This window comes from Muscardinus avellanarius, assembly GCF_963383645.1.
Source record: "Muscardinus avellanarius genome assembly, chromosome: X".
NCBI lineage: Eukaryota > Metazoa > Chordata > Mammalia > Rodentia > Gliridae > Muscardinus > Muscardinus avellanarius.
Genome location: NC_137792.1, coordinates 53,500,317 through 53,516,845, shown reverse-complemented (window position 1 = coordinate 53,516,845; position 16,529 = coordinate 53,500,317). Strand labels below are relative to the sequence as shown.

Genomic DNA, 16,529 nt, shown 5'->3' with positions numbered 1-16,529 from the left:
GACAGGAGGATTGCGGTTTGAAGCAAGCCTCAGAAACTTAGTGAGACTGTGTTTCAAAACAAAAAAAAATGTCTGGGATGTATATTCTGAGGTAGAATGTTTCTGAGTTAATCCCTAGTACTACAAAACAAACAAACAAACAAACAAACAAACAAACAAAATACTGCAAGAAAAAACTTTACAAGACTATAGTTCTGTGTCTAGCAAAATTATTCTTCAGAGCCGGGTGTGGTGGTGCACACTTGTAATCCCAGTGCTTAGGAAGTTGAGACAGGAGGATAGCAGGTTTTCCACCAGCCTCAGCTACTTAGCGAGGCCCTCTGCAATGTAGTGAGAACCTGTTTCAAAATAAAAATAATAAAAAATAGAGATGGGTGTGTAGCTCAGAGATAGAATGCCACTGGGTTAAATTCCCAGTACTGCAAAAAATTATTCTTTCAAAGTATAGGAGAAATAAAGATCTTTTCAGACAAACATAAATTGAGCAAAGTTTTCATTTCACTAGTAGACTTACTCTGCAAGAAATATTAAAAGACAAGGAAAATTATACAGGTCAGATTTATTTTTGATTTAAATAAAGGGAGAACTCTAGAGAAGGAATAGATGAAGAGAATATGAAATCCATTATTTTATTTTTCTCAACTGGTCTAATAGATAACACTTTGTTAAGTATCAATAGTAGCAATATATTGGATTTTTACAGCTTATGGATAAATTAATGAATGACCCCAATGTTATTTGGAAAGGTAAGGAAGAATTGGGAATACTCTGTCATAAGGCATGGAAACTACTTGGGAAATTGTATAGTATCATTTGAAACTGGGCTTAGATTAGTTGTAAATGTATATTACAAACTACAGACAAGCCACTAAAAAAAGCAAACAAGTCTAATCTATATGTAAGAGAGGAGAGAAAACAGAATCACGAAACACTCAAACCTAGAGAAAGAAGAAAAGGCAATTAATAGAACATAATTAAAAGTACATGAGATATTAATCCAAAGAGATCAGTAATCACTGAGGTTTGAATGGTCTCCTTCTCCTTCTCCTTCTCCTTCTCCTTCTCCTTCTCCTTCTCCTTCTCCTTCTCCTTCTCCTTCTCCTCCTCCTCCTCCTCCTCCTCCTCCTCCTCCTCCTCCTCCTCCTCCTCCTCCTTCTTCTTCTTCTTATTTTTTTTTATTTTTTTATTTTGGTCTTTAATGAAAAGCTGTGAACGAGATTACTTTATTCTTGCATCTTTTCAATCGTTTCTTCCTTGTATTTGCCCTTTTCCTTTCCTACTTGGCGAGATTTGGCCTTCCGTTCCAGGATCTTTTTGCGATCTTTGTCCAGTTTTAGCCTGGTGATAACCACCTTGCTGGGGTGAATGCCCACGTGGACAGTGGTGCCGTTGGCCTTTTCCTGCTGCACCCGTTCAATGTAGATGACATACTTCTTCCTGTAAACCTGGACTACCTTGCTAATCTGCTGACCTTTGTAGTGTCCTCGTACGACCTGAACCTCATCGTCCTTTCTGATGGGCATAGACCGAACGTTGTACTTCTGTCTCAGCTCTTTGGAAAGAGGAGAAGACATTATCTTCCTGCGAATGTGGGAAGGTGCATTGAAATGCCTTTTGCGGTTCTTGCTTCGGTCGGAAGTCACGAAGGGATTGAACTTCATTTTGGCCGCTGCCGCTTCAGCGATGGCCGAGAAGGGAAGAGAGCTACACGCTTCTTCTTCTTCTTCTTCTTCTTCTTCTTCTTCTTCTTCTTCTTCTTCTTCTTCTTCTTCTTCTTCTTCTTCTTCTTCTTCTTCTTCTTCTTCTTCCTCTTCTTCTTCTTCTTCTTCTTCTTCTTATTATTATTATTATTATTATCATTATTATTATTACTATTATTATTATTATTCGTTGCATTGTAATTTTACATCATATTGGAGTAGAGTGTGACAAAAATACATGTGTGGTTTAAAATATCAATTAATTGACAGAGACTGTCAGACTGGATTGAAAAAATAAGGCCCAACTACATACTTTCTATAAGAAACCCAAGTGAAATATAAAGACATATGGGATGGAAAAGATATACCATGCTAATGGTAAGTGAAAGAAAGCTGAAGTAGTTGTGGTAATTCTAACAAAGCAAACATGAAAAATCGAAAGGGATATATAGGAGGAATTCATAATAAAAAGAGGTGAATTCTCTAATAATAATAATAATAATAATCATTAAGGTCTATACTGCTATTAATAGTATCAAAATATGTGAGGCAAAAACTGGTAGGACTTTAGGGAGAACAAATCACTAATACAGCTGGATTCAACTTGAACACCCCTCTAACAGTGATTGGCAGATCCAGCAAGTGGAAAATTAGTAATGACGTGGTTGATTTTAAGAGAACCATCAATCAACTGTGTCTAATTTCATTTATATAACACGTTAGTATTCAGCAAAACCAAAGTATACGTTCTTCAGAATTTCATCTGCAGCATTCACTAGGATAGATTATATGTATTCTGGACAAGAAAACATATCCCTTAAAATAATGCTATGTCCATATATGAAGATATCACTACCAGTCTCACTAACATGTATGATAGGGAAGAGGGGGAGTGGGATGAGATCCCGAGGGAAGCACACCAACTGTTATGTATGCATATGTAGAATCTAACTATGATATATAATGATAATGAACCAATACAATTATTTAAAAACCTCAAAAAAAAAAGAACTGCGTGTGGTGGCACATGTTTGTAATCCCAGTACTGTAGAGGCTGAGACAGGAGGATTGCAGGTTAGCGGCCAGCCTCAGCTACTTAGTGAGGCCCTCCACAATTTAATGAGACCATTTCAAAATAAAGAATAAAAAATTCAGGCTGGGGGTGTAGCTTTGGAGGTAGAGTGCCCCTGGATTTAATCTCCAGTACCAAAAAACAAAACAAAACAAAACAAAACTCAAAAACGGAAAATACAGGTTTAAAAGAATAGAAACAAAGTTCTATTTTAGACCATGGTGAAATTAAACTAGAAATTAATAGCAGAAAATAGCTGGAAAATTCTAAAATAATTAGACATTAAATAACACACTTCTAACTCATGGGCCACGAATTTTCAAGAGAAATTTTAAAATACTTTGAACTAAAAGAAAATGAAAATACAACTGCAAATATTTATAAGATGCAGTGAAAATAGTGCCTAGAAGGAAATTTATGGTGTTGAATGCATATATTGGGAAATGAAAGTTAAAGTCAATAATCTAATCTTCCACTTTAGGAGACTAGAGAAAGTAGATCAATGTAAGCCTAAAATAAACAGAAGCAGAGAATAAATAAAGCAGAAACCAATCACATTAAAAAAGGAAATTAATAGGAAAATCAATTAAAATAAACTCCACTCAACAGAAAGTTTTCTAAGAAAGTACAGATATTGGACCTACTTGATAAAGACTTTATATCAGGTATTTGAAACTATTCAAAGAACTAAAGGAAAACAATATCTACAGAGCTAAAGCAAAGTATGAAAATTATGCCTTGCCTAAATGAGAATATGAATTAAGAAAGAGAGGGTATTTATTTTTGGTACTGGGGATGGGCATTCTACCTCCATGCTATACCCTAAGCCCTATTGTGTTTTTTTTGTTTGTTTTGTTTTGTTTTTTACTATTCTTTATTTTCAAGCAGGGTCTCACTCAGTAGCTGAGGCTGGCTGCGAACCCCAATCCTCCTGTCTCAGCCTTCCAAGAACTGGGATTACAAACATGCACCACCACTCCCGGCTAGGAATGATTATAAAAATTAAATAAAATTCTGGAGTTTAAAAATATAATAACTGAAAGGGACTGGCGATACAGCTCAGTGGTATAGCACTTGCCTAGCAGATGTAAAGCCCTGGGTTCAATTTCCAGCATTGCAAAGTGAAATGAGAAGAAGAAAAATGTAATAACTGAAGTAAAACATTCATTAGCGGAATCCCACAGCTTATTTGAGCAGAAAGAATTAAAAATTTGAAAATAGATCAATTGAGATTACAGAGTTTGAGCAACAGAGAAAAAAAGAATTTTTTTTTTGGAACTGGTGATGGAACCCAGGGGTATTTGACCTCCAAGCTACATCCCTGCCCTATTTTTTATTTATTTTGAAACAAGTTCTCACTAAGTTGCAGAGGGCCTCACTAAGTATTTGAGGCTGTCTGCGAACCGTGATCCTACGGTTTCAGCCTCCCAGATTCTGGGATTACAAGTGTGTGCCACCATGCCCGGCAACCCTTTTTTGTTTGTTTTGTTTTGAAATAAGGTCTCACTAAATTGCTGCAGCTGGTCTAGGTCAGAACTGTGATTCTCCTGTTTCAGCCTTTCAAGTCCCGGAATTATAGGCATGCACCACCACACCTGGCAGGTCAGACTTTTTTTCATATGAACATACAGGTGTTTCTGACATTTTTTTTTTTTTTTTTGGTGGTACTGGGGTTCCTGGAAGCCCTTCTACCTCCGGGCTACACTCCCAGACCTATTTTTTATATTTTTACTTGGACTCTTAAGCCAGCGCGGCTGGCTTCAAACCTGCACAATCCTCCTGTCTCTGCCTCCCAAGTGTGGGGATTACAAACGTGCACCACCACGCCCAGCCCATACAGGTGTTTCTTATTGAATTGATTTTTTGATTTTTTCAAGAAAAGTTGACTGTATTGGGTAGAATTGTTTCTGTGGCTATCTAATGTCTTCCATTAATATAGATTATCTATTTCTTCATCACTTTCATACCATCTTTTTTTTGTTGTTCGTACTGGGGTTCCTGGATACCCTTCTACCTCTGGGCTACACTCCCAGACTTATTTTATGTTTTTATTTGGAAACAGGGTCTCTTAAGCCAGAGAGTCTGGCTTCAAACCTGCGCGATCCTCCTGTCTCTGCCTCCCAAGTGCGAGGATTACAAGCGTGTGCCACCACGCCTGGCTTTTCACACCATTTTGATCATTGTAGCATCATAGTAAGTGTGAAAGTGAGGTAATATTAGTTCTCTGACTTTTTTTCTTCTTGGATCATTCCTGAACACACACAACCATGTCATGCATACAGCCGTATGGCATGTGTGTGATCTTCTAAATTCCCAGGAACACATTGGAACATTTTTGTGTGTGGTACTGGGAATAGAACCCGGGGCATTCTACCTCTGAGCCTTATTTTTTTATCCTTTATTTTGAAACAGGGTCTCACGAAGTTGTAGAGGGTCTCACTAAGTAGCTGAGGCTGGCTATGAACTGTGATCCTCCTGTCTCAGCCTCCCAAATACTGGGATTACAAGCGTGCGCCACCACAACCTGCACACTGGAACTTTTTAAAGTCCTTTAGGTTTATCTCATTCTTCAACTTTTAATTTCAAGTTTTGATCAGTTCTTAATAAAACGCCATGTTTTATTTAAAAGCAGTTACAAAATCACCAGTTTATTCTCAGGGTACAGTGGTTATACTTAAGAAATTATGTATAGTTCTAAGTAATTCTTCTACCCACTCAGTGAGTTTGCATTTAAGGAAGCAACATTCATTTACTTTTCATTTAGGAAGGACTAGTGCCACTTTTGTACAGCTAATCACAAATTTATTCATATATAAAATTCTTTCCTTCCATTCCATTTTGAATTCTACTTATTTGTATCTTACATGATTTAGGTATTTTCCCGAGAAAATAAAGTTCGAGCAGGTGTCATTTTTGAGCTAAACACTTTAAAAAGCTTTACTCTATAATTCTATTTTAGTTTATAATTACTTATTTGTTTGTTTATTTTGAAGTAGATGATTGAACCCAGGTACGTTCTACCACTGAGTTATAGCCTGTGCATATTTTTATCTTTTATATTGAGACAAGGTCTTGCTATTTATTGCTAAGTTGCCCAGGCCATCCTCAAACTTGTGATTCTCCTGTCTTAGCCTCCCAAGTACTGGGATTATAGGTATGTTTCACCATGCCCAGCATTTTTATTTCTTAAATTATACATATTAATGAGATTAGAGTTTGATAATGCAATACATGCATGCAAGTATATAATGTTCAAATCAAGGTAATTAGCATTTCCATCTCCTTAAACATGTGCTACTACTTTCTACTAGGTATGTGGAATTCCTCTCTTCCAGGTCCTTATAAAATATGTAATTAGTTGTTTTTACCTGTAGGATACCATTATCCCCCACACACACTGCATTCTACCCTTCCATTTTACTCACTAACTCTATGAAATAAACTTTGTTTTTTTGAGCTGGGGATCCAACCCAGTGCCATTCTTACCACTAAGCAATACCCCCAGCTCTTTTTAATTTTATTCCTTATTTTGAAGCAAGTTTTCACTAAGCTACCGCATGCTAGCCTTGGATCTACAATTTTCCTGCCTCAGCCTCCCAAGCACTGGGATTACAAGCATGTGCTGCCACACCAGGCAATTTTTAATTTTTCAAAAACTTTTTAATTTTTAACTGATGCACAGTAATTGTACATATTTGACACTTGAATACAATGTATTATGACCAGATCAGACTACTTGGCATTTCTTTGGCTTCAAACATATAAATCTTCTCTACTAGTTTTTGAAACATTCAATTAATTAATTGTTGATAGCTTGAACTATTCTGCTGTGCTACAGAACAGAAAAATTATTTCTTCAAGCCACTGCACCTCTTAACCCATTAACCATCCTTTTGCCATTCTCTTTCCTAATGCCCTTTCCAAGCTCCTTGATCACTATTCTGTTGTCAAGATCCACTGTTTAGTTTGTGCAAACAAGAACATTATTTGTCTTTCTATTCCTGACTTATTTCACTTAACAGTTTTCTTCAGTTCTATGCATATTTCTGCAGATGACAAGATAAAAAATTTCATTGATATTTATGGCTTAATAGTATTTCATTGTACCACATTTTCTTTACGCATTCATAAAATGGACACTAAAGTTGTACACTAAGGTTGTGAATGTGGGGCTGCTGGATCATCTAATTTTAATTTTGGGGGAACCTCTGTTGTTTTCTATAAAATGCCTATATACATTTATGTTCCCATCAATAGTGACAAAGAATTTTACTTTGTATATTTGACAATATTTGTTTTTTTTTTCTTTCTTGATGGAACTGGGGGTGGGATCTAGGGCTTTTCTACCTTTGAGCTATACTCCCAGACTTATTTTATACTTTATTTGGAAACAGGGTCTCACTAAGTTCCTGAGAGCCTCACTAAGTAGCTGAGGCTAGCTTTGAACCTGTGCAATCCTACTGTCTCAGCCTCCCAAGCACTGGTATTACAAGCGTGCACCACCATGCCCGGCTACCATTTGTTATTTTTGTCTTTTTGATTAAATCTGTTCTAACTGGGGTAAGTTGATATCTCATTGTGGCCTTGATTTGTACTTCCCTGACGATCAGTGATGCTGAATATTTTCTTGTCTACCCAATGACTAGATATCTTATATAGCTTTAAGTTTTTGATATGTATTTTATATGTACAACTATATACATATATATTTATAGGTTTATAAATAAAGTTATATGTATAACTTTTTGATATACATCCTTTTTAGAAATGTGCATTCATATTATTTGCCTGGTTTTAGTTGAAGTATGTATGTATGCATGTATGTATCTGTTTTGCAGTACTGGAGATTGAACCCAGGGGTATTCTTCTTCCAACCTATAACCCTAGCTCTATTTTTATTCTTTTTTATTTTTGAAACAGGGTCTCTCTAAGTTGTAGATGGCCTCACTAAGTAGCTAAAGCTGGCTGAGAACCTGTGAATCTTCTGTCACAGCCTCCCAAGTACTGGGATTATAAGTGTGTGCCATCACACTCGACTTGAGATATTTATTTATTTATGTAACTATTGGATTTTTTTAGTTTTTTTAATAGATTCTGACTTCATGACAGATGAACAGTTGTTTGCAACTATTTTCTCCCACCTGCAAGTTGTCTCTTTTCTGTTGATTGATTTAAGGACAATTTCAAATCTTTTTTGAGGTTAATTGCCTATTTATATATTTTTCCATTTTTCTATTGGGGTTTTGGTCTTTTGATGCTTGTTTTTTGAAATTTCAAATTATTGTTTACTTTTATAGACTTTCTAATCACAAATTCGTGCCTGATATTTGATATTTGTTCTTATGAAAATATTTCAGATCAAATTAAATTCCTTTTTAGTAGCAAGTTTCACTTTGATTAAATTCAAACTGATCATGTCAGTTATTAATTGACTGCTCACAATTCTGGCAGAAGATCGTGATAGTGGCACCCTGGTAAGTGGGACTGATGCCTTCATAAAAGAGGCCTCATCCTTTCCACCACTAAAGGACTCTGAGGTAATAGCCTGGCTAATTCTCGTCAGAGAGAAAGACAGTGAGATTCCACTATTGACAGAAACTCTTGTGTGGAGTTGGGGGTAGGGATTGGAGATGTTGTCAAGAAGTTTAAAGACAGTATCAGAAAATATGAAGCATAGACTATTGTTTGCTTGCAAGTAAAAGAAAAGGAGGCATTAAGCAAAAGAAATCTTAATTATGAAGAAAATAGTATAATGATAAAAAACATTTTCAAAATAATATAAAAATAATATTTTCAAAATGAATATTAGATGGGTGTGCTGGTACATGCCTGTAATCCCAGTACTTGGGAGGCTGAGATAGGAGGAGTACATGTTTGAGACCAGCCTCAGCAATTCAGCAAGACTGTCAACAATTTAGTGAGACACCGTTTTATTGAGGATCCTCAGAAGAATGAGAACAAATTTACCATTTGACACAGCAATACCACTTCTGGGTATCTATCCAAAAGAAAGCAAACCAAACTACCAAACTAATCCATGCGTATCTATGTTCATAGCTGCGCAATTCACCATTGCCAAACTATGGAACCAAGCAAGATGTTCTTCAACAGATGAATAGATTACAAAATTATGATATATTTACACATGGAATTTTATTCAGCTATAAAAAATACAATTACATAATTTTCAGGGAAATGGATGGAACTTATGCTAACTGAGATTGTTCAGTCAAAAAAAGTAAGAATTCGGATGTTTTCACTAATACATGAAAGCTAAAGTGAAATGGGTCATAGGAGGAGCTCCAGGTGAAAAAGGATGAGAGGGGGTAAAACAGCTCTCTAAGGCACATGATGTATTTAGACAAACGTATCGATATCAACCATTAAGCCAAGCATGGGAGGGAAGGGGTGGAAAGGGAATGGGGTGGGGATTGGATGGGGGCTGACTGGGTGGATGTGTGCATGTATGTCTACACAAGTTTTTTTTTTTAAATCCCCTTATGATGTATGAATACAATGCATCAATAAAAATAAAAAATAAAAAAGTAAAAAGGGGCTGGAGGAATAGCTCAGAGGCAGAATGCCCCTGAGATAAATCCCCAATATCCCCCCCCAAAAACAAAGTATTGCCACTTTTTGACAGATTATCATCAAAAAGAAAAGTCAATAAAACCCAGTTATTATAGATTTGACATATATTCATTGAGTATGAATTAGTGTTTAAGTACCCTGTTCTAGGCAGGTATGATAAATGAGAAACACAAAGGTAAAAAAATGAGAACACCTTGTTCTACTGAAGGACCCAGATCCAAGGATCGGACAGGCAGCTGATATAATTAGCAATATTGATTCACATAGATCATCATATTGAGTCCTTAGATTGAATTAATTAGTTAATTTGAACTGGGGATTGAACTCAGGGGCATTCTACTTCAGAGCTGCACCTCAGCCTTTTTATTGTTTTATTTTGAAACAGGTTTTTGCTAAGTTACTGGGGGTCTTATTGAATTGCTTGAGGATGGCCTTGAACCTGCCATACTCTTGATCCTCTTGTCTGAGCCTCCCAAGTACTGGGATTACAGGCGTGCACCACCACACCAGGCCCTAGATGGAATATAATATTCACATTCCTGACATTCTCTCTGACATTACCATCTTCTTTAGTGCCTATGTTAAAATCCTGAGTTTCATCCAGGACTTCACCCACAGTTATTTGTTTTATAAATCCAGAGAATTCTGCCTCTTCGATAGCTCTTTATCTTTTCTTTTCCATCCTCGTAGTCACTACAGAGTTTGAAGCACCATTATCTCTCAGATGGATGACTCTAAGAGCTTCTGAACCCATCTCTCTGCTCAGAGAGTGCTCTTTGTAAACTACAGATCTAAACATACCTCCCCTCTAATCCTCCTCAACTTAGAAAACATGCCCTAAACCTTTAGTTGGACCCACGGCGTGTGTCAGCTATGTTAAGTCTGGTCCTCCTGGTATGTTCCTTAATTTTGAAGAATTCTTCCTATATCATATATATTAGTCATTTGTCTTGTATGTTGCAAATATTCTTGCCACTTTGCCAGTCATTTTCTGACTTTGCTATGGTGCATTTGTCATGCAAATATTAAAATGCAGTCAGATTTATTAGCATTTTCTTTTATTGCCTCTGGATTTTGAGTCATACTCAGAAATTCTTTCCCTGAACTAAGGTTAAAGGAGATTTCATTCATGTTTCCTTCTACTACATGATGAGGATTTTTTTTTAATTCGGTCTCTAATCCACGTGGATTCTATGTTTCTGTGTGGGGGTGTATATTGTAAATTTAATTTAGTCTCAGATTTAGCCTGCTGTGTTTTTTGTAGTCAATCACTTACTCTATTTCTTCTATAGAAATTGTTCTGTGTAAGCTTTCTCACTCTTACAAGGTCAAATTTGGTGATCTGAATTTCCCTACAAAATTATGTATTTCCTCTAGGTTTTCAAATTTGTTTGCATAAAGTCTGATCTTAGTTTCTTGTGGTGCTGTAACAAAATGCCACAGATTGAATGAATGACTATGAACAACAGCAGTTTAGGTGTCATGGTTCTGGAGGTTTGGGAGTTCAAGATAAAGGTACAAATAGGCTCAGTATCTGATGAACTTCTGCTTCCTCAAAGATGGCTGTCTTCCCTCAGAGTCCTTTAGTGGTGGAAAGAATTAGGCCTCTTTTATGAAGGCATCAGTCCCACTTACCAGGGAGCCCCTCTCACGATCTAATCACCTAGGTTGGATTTGGGAAGATGCATGGCAGGCTGCAGCATCCTGAAATGTGCAGTTGGGATGAAGCACAGTGATGGCAGAAGAGTGGGAAGAAAGCCTGGGCTTTGGAGCTCATTCAACGCACACCTCCCAGCCTACTGTCTGTCCAGAGCTATGAAAAAGGGGGTTGGCCTAGACAGGCACTTTCTCATGTACATAATTCTTTTGTGAAATCCAGTTCATTCTTTGAATCACCATGGAAAGCAATTGTAAAAGTGTAGGATACTAATTTTGGAAATATTTTATTTTAGTATAGGCTGAAATCAATCTACTTCATTTAATTACTATGTCTTTTAGGATTTGCCAACCTTCCCTCTGAATCAATTAGCTGAAAACCAGGGAGACTTTCACCTACCTCTAAATTCCTATAGTATTGCTTTGAGAGACCTCTCACTTGGCACTCAGCACATAAAAATTCAAATTTGGAAAGAAGTTGAAATGTCATGTAATTGAACTTAACACTCAGTGTAATGTCTCTTGCAGATGCTTATCAAGCCCCTGGCCACTGCTAGTGGATATTATTATTCTGCTATCTGAATTCTACTACTCAAGGCTGCATCACAGTTGGGTAGCTACATAATTGCTTGGAGTAGGAAGAGGACAAGTCAGAGGAGACTAAGGAGACATTAGAGAGGTAGATGGAAAACAGAAAATGCAAGAAAGTTTCAAGAATGAGGGGATTGTTAACTTGAGTAAACATTGCTGTCAGGGCCAATAAATTGAGAATTGACATGTGCCCATTGAATTCTGCTTTAAGAACAGTTTCAAGGAGAAGGGTGGGGGTTGTATCTGGTATCACAATGAACATATTTTTTCCAAGTAATTTTGTCAAGGAGGGAAGGAAATGTGGCATGGCTAGAACAAGATCCTGATTCAGAAAATAATTTTTGAAAGTGAGGAGTGTGGGTTGGTGAGCATGTGTGATTGCTAAGAAGACAAGGGGAAAATACCAGAATTGCCAGAGTTCCCGAGGAGTTGCCTGAGACCAAAGGTGGGTTGAATCCTCAGCAGGAGGATCTGCTTGGCCAGGTAGATTTCTCTAGGAGCCCTGCGTGGCTGTCATAGGTGTGGGAAGGATAGCAGTGGATAGAATCTACATGTGGGTGCTTTGGAGATGGGAAAAGGTAAAACCTGTACACCAAGGCAAAAGAAGGAAAGATATTGGCAAGAGATTAGTATAGAGATGGAACTGGCTTCGGCATTTCTTAGTTGTAAGACCTTGGGACACTCACTTCCTCTCTTTAGGCCTTCAGCTGTTTGTCTCTGAAATGGAGATAATAAAGCCTGGTAGCTGCGGCAATATCTGTCCCAATATGCATATGAAAATGATGTTATCCACTAACAGTAGAGCACAGCACTAGTGTAGATGGTTGTTTCCATTTCCCTCTTTCTTCTGCAAGCAAGCCAGACAAGGCCATGAAAACACCGGGTATGTTACATAGGAATGTGCAAGCCAGATATTATCTCTAGGCAGGGCTTTCCTTCTCATAAATCGTGCTTCCCCTGTTTTCTCAACATAGGTGCACACTGGGGGCTAAGGTTACACAAATAAACACTAGCTCATGGAAGGCCTTCGAAGCCAAGTTAGAGGTGGAAACAAATCTGGAGGATGATCACAAGTACTGAGCAATTTTGAGCAGAAAAAGGACATTAGAAATATAGCATTTAGCGACATCAGGAGCATTTCTAGTTCTTCATCCTATTATTAAAACTACCTTCAACTATTATTCTTTCTCAAAAATTCAGCTAGGAAGGACTGTGATGGAGCTCAGTGGCAAAGAGCTTGCCTGGCAAGTGTATTGCTCTGGGTTCGACCTCCAGTTCAAAAAAGAAAAAAAAAAACAAGAAAGAAAGAAAAAGAAAAGAAAAGAAATAAGAAAAAGGAATTCAGCTACGGAAGGGAAAGAAGCAAATCAGAAGGAAATTTGAAGGCTGTGTATAGGAGGTGCTGATATGGGTCAGGCAAGGCACCACACAGCCCGAACAGTTTAGGATTGCCTAGTTTAAATAAAGGCTATGGGAGTGGTCTCTAGTTGCCTAGGATGATTCAGGCTTAGTAATAGTGACTACTGGGGTATATGGGCAGGAGAGAGAAGATTTGCTTTTGAATTGGTGAGTTTGCATATAAAAGACCTCTTCCTAGCTGGACCTTTTGCTATCTGTAACAATTGGCTAGTCCCAGGAAAAGCAGAATGCCCAGCCAGAAAGACCTTTCTAATTTGTGAAAACATCATACTATACAGAAAAATGTATCCCAGCCACCCCACTCCACCATCCTAGAGGTCTTTTGCTAATGGGGGTCACAATTTACATAGAGATTTCCTTATTGATAGACCTCTGAATTGATCTTAATTTTTCACTGTTATAAATGATGAAACCAAATTTTTAAAAATCTCTAAAGCACACAATGTACTTAAACATATCCAAGTCAACCACTAAGCCAAGCAAGGGAAGGAGGGATGGGGAGGGAATGGGATGGGAATTGGGTAGGGGTTAAATCGGTGATGTGTACATGTATGTACACACAAGATTTTTTTTACCCCAATATGAGGTATGAATATAATGCACCAATAAAAATTTAAGAAAAAATAAATTAAAAAATAAATAAAATAAAAATCTGACATGGACCTCCTTGTTTTCCACATCCACCCATCTTTTTGCAAGGAGTTTAGAAAAATTTACTTGATTCTGCTACCTAGAGTCTCCAAGGGGCAGAGAGGAAGTGTGCATGCACTTTGACATGAGAATGTAAATGCTGTCTCTGTGTGGCTGTCTTTTGAATCCACCCCACAAGCCATGTGGTATGTTTTGGTTTCATCACCCCTATTTTCTCACCCTTCTTTTCTCTCCCATATTTTTCTAGCCTCTCCCATTGCTACGTGTTCATTTCCATTTGTGGGACATGAAATCCTACTGCTAGATGGGCCTTAGATGTCAGTACTATACCATTTTCCAACTGAGGTTCAGAGAGGTTAAGTACCTTGCCTAAACTAAACAGCTAATCCCTTAATTGAGTAGGCAAGATATTTTTTTTTTTTTAGTACTGGGGATTGAATCTGAAGCAACCCGCAGTTCTTTTGATTTTTTTTATTTTGAAATATGGTATTACTAAGTTGCTGAGGCTGTTCTCAAACCTGCAATCCTCCTGCCTCAGCCTCCCAAGTACTGGGATTATCACTCTGGCAAGTATATTTGATCTCAACTTGTGTGAAGGCAAGAGGACAAAACAACATATATGCTTAAGGCACACAGAGTCAAATGTGAGAACTTCTCCCCACAGCCTCTTCCTCACATTCCTTAGGGTTCCTTTGAGATTCTACTGAAGTGAAAAGGAATGTTCCCCTTAAACTGCACCGTGCACCTATATTGCCCTTCAAGGGAAGCTTTAAATGGAATGTTTGTCAAAAGATACTGTATTTTCAGGGCTAGTCATTTTTTTTCGGTACTGGGGATAGAACACAGGGTCATTCTACAGCTGATTGACACTCCCAGCCTTACTTTTCTATTCTTTATTTTGAAACAGGGTCTCACTGAGTTGCAAAGGGCCTCACTAAGTAGCTGAGGCTGTCTGCGAACCATGATCCTCCTGTCTCAGCCTCCCAAATGCTGGGATTACAAGCGTGCACCACCACTCCTGGCATGTTATTTTGTGAGCCACCAAACACTTAATGATATTCGTGGCCTGGAGAAGTGAAGACAACTGTGTTTGATGGGAAGGAGCACTTGATGTTGAGTCAGGAGATTCCAAAAAAGTAGTCCTCCTGGCTTTGCCCCTCACCACTGGTATGCAAGTCATGTGATTTCTTTTGCTTTTTTTTTCTTCTTGTGGTAATGGGGATTAAACCCAGGGCCATTCTGCCTCCGAGCTACATTCCCAGCCCTTTTTTTATTCCTTTTTAATTTATTCATTATTAGTTTTTGGTGGTACTGGGGACGGAACCCTTCTACCTCCGAGCTACACTCCCAGACCTATCTTTATATATAGTTTTTGGAAACAGGGCTTCAAACCTGTTGGATCCTCCTGTCTCCGCCTCCCAAGCGCCAGGATTACAAGCGTGGGCCACTGCGCCCAGATTTATTCTTTATTTTGAAACAGGATCTCAATGAGTTGCAAAGGCTCTCACTAAGCAGCTGAGGCTGTCCTTGAACCGATCCTCCTGTCTCAGCCTCCCAAAGGCCACCATGCCCAGACAGTCATGTGATTTCTAATAAGCTTCCATTTCCTCATTTGTAAATGAGGCTTGAGAACTCTTCTTTATCTACTGCACAGGGCCACTGCTAGCATCAAAGAGACACAATGATTGCTAAAGTGCTTTGCAAATATGAACATTCCGGACACCAGTATGGGTGGGTGAGCTGCAATCTAGGGCAAGAAAGTGCTCCACTTGCTCTTGGTTCCCAGCCCAGAGGAGATCAGTGCATCTGAACTGCTTGAAAGCAGGACAGATCCCATATGGTTCTCTTACTCTATCAACACATAGAACAGTGTCTCGCACATGGCATGTGCTTACTGTATATTTGTTGAATGAATGAATTAACCCGATATTGAAAGTCATGAAAGTGAAATCAGATGTAGAAGTTATTCAATCCTAGCCCAGTGTGGTGGTGCACACTTGTAATCCCAGCGCTTGGGAGGCTGAGGCAGGAGGATCGCACAGGTTTGAAGTCAGCCTCAGCTGAGTGAGACTCTCAGCAATTTACTGAGACTGTGTTTCCAAATAAAATATAAAATAGGTTGGGGTGTAGCCTGGAGGTAGAGGCCCCCGGGTCTCATCCCCAGGAACACAAATAGAGAAGATACTCAATCCTAGTGAGTTAAGCTGTAGGCAAAGCATCCTAGGCATTGTATTTTTAGAAAACATAATTCATGTGTGTAAATTTGCTATTAAGAGCTACTTTCCCCTGCTACACATGCCTTCCTGTGTGCTCACTGAGAGGTTCGCATGCTTATTCCCACTGCTATTAGCTAATTGACACATTTCCCAGTCTTCTATTTCACCTTGGAGAAAGCTCTGTGTTCACTTGCAAATGAACCCTCTTGCCAAGTCAGAAAGAGGGCTTCTGTCAGAAGGACTTCTGGACAACTCGCTGTAAAATACAAATGCAAGGTGAGTTAAGAAAACTCACCTTGGTTTTGGGGGTTGTAGCTCCGTGGTAAAACTCTTGCCTGGCATGTGCACGGGGCTGGGCTCCATCTCCATGACTAGGGAAAAAATACCCCTAAATTTAAGTAAAGTCAGAGAAATCCAGAGCTAAAAGGAAGCTTTGAGATAATCGTCCTAAGCCATCATTTTCCATGTAATGATTCTGGAGTAAGAGAGGATTTGTTTTATGCTCTGACACTGCAACTGTATGAATTTAGTAAAGCACTGGTTATACTAATTCTATTTTCAAAACCTGTGAATTGCATATAGACACACACAATAGTTTCCACTTCATAGATACAATGGTTAATTTTATGAGCT

General features: G+C 38.3%; 1 protein-coding gene across 1 annotated transcript; it reads right to left on the bottom strand.

Moving 5' to 3' along the window:
• Window positions 1-1,199: 1,199 nt before the first annotated feature.
• LOC308279467 (large ribosomal subunit protein uL24-like) lies at window positions 1,200-1,691 on the bottom strand. Its single transcript, XM_080719581.1, has one exon. The coding sequence runs from the start codon at window positions 1,659-1,661 to the stop codon at window positions 1,224-1,226; it is 438 nt and encodes a 145-aa protein (XP_080575707.1). The 5' UTR covers window positions 1,662-1,691; the 3' UTR covers window positions 1,200-1,223.
• Window positions 1,692-16,529: the final 14,838 nt, after the last annotated feature.

What these genes read in the sequence shown, in the direction of transcription:
- LOC308279467 (XM_080719581.1), bottom strand. Translation starts at nt 1,661, where the DNA reads ATGAAGTTCAATCCCTTCGTGACTTCCGACCGAAGCAAGAACCGCAAA.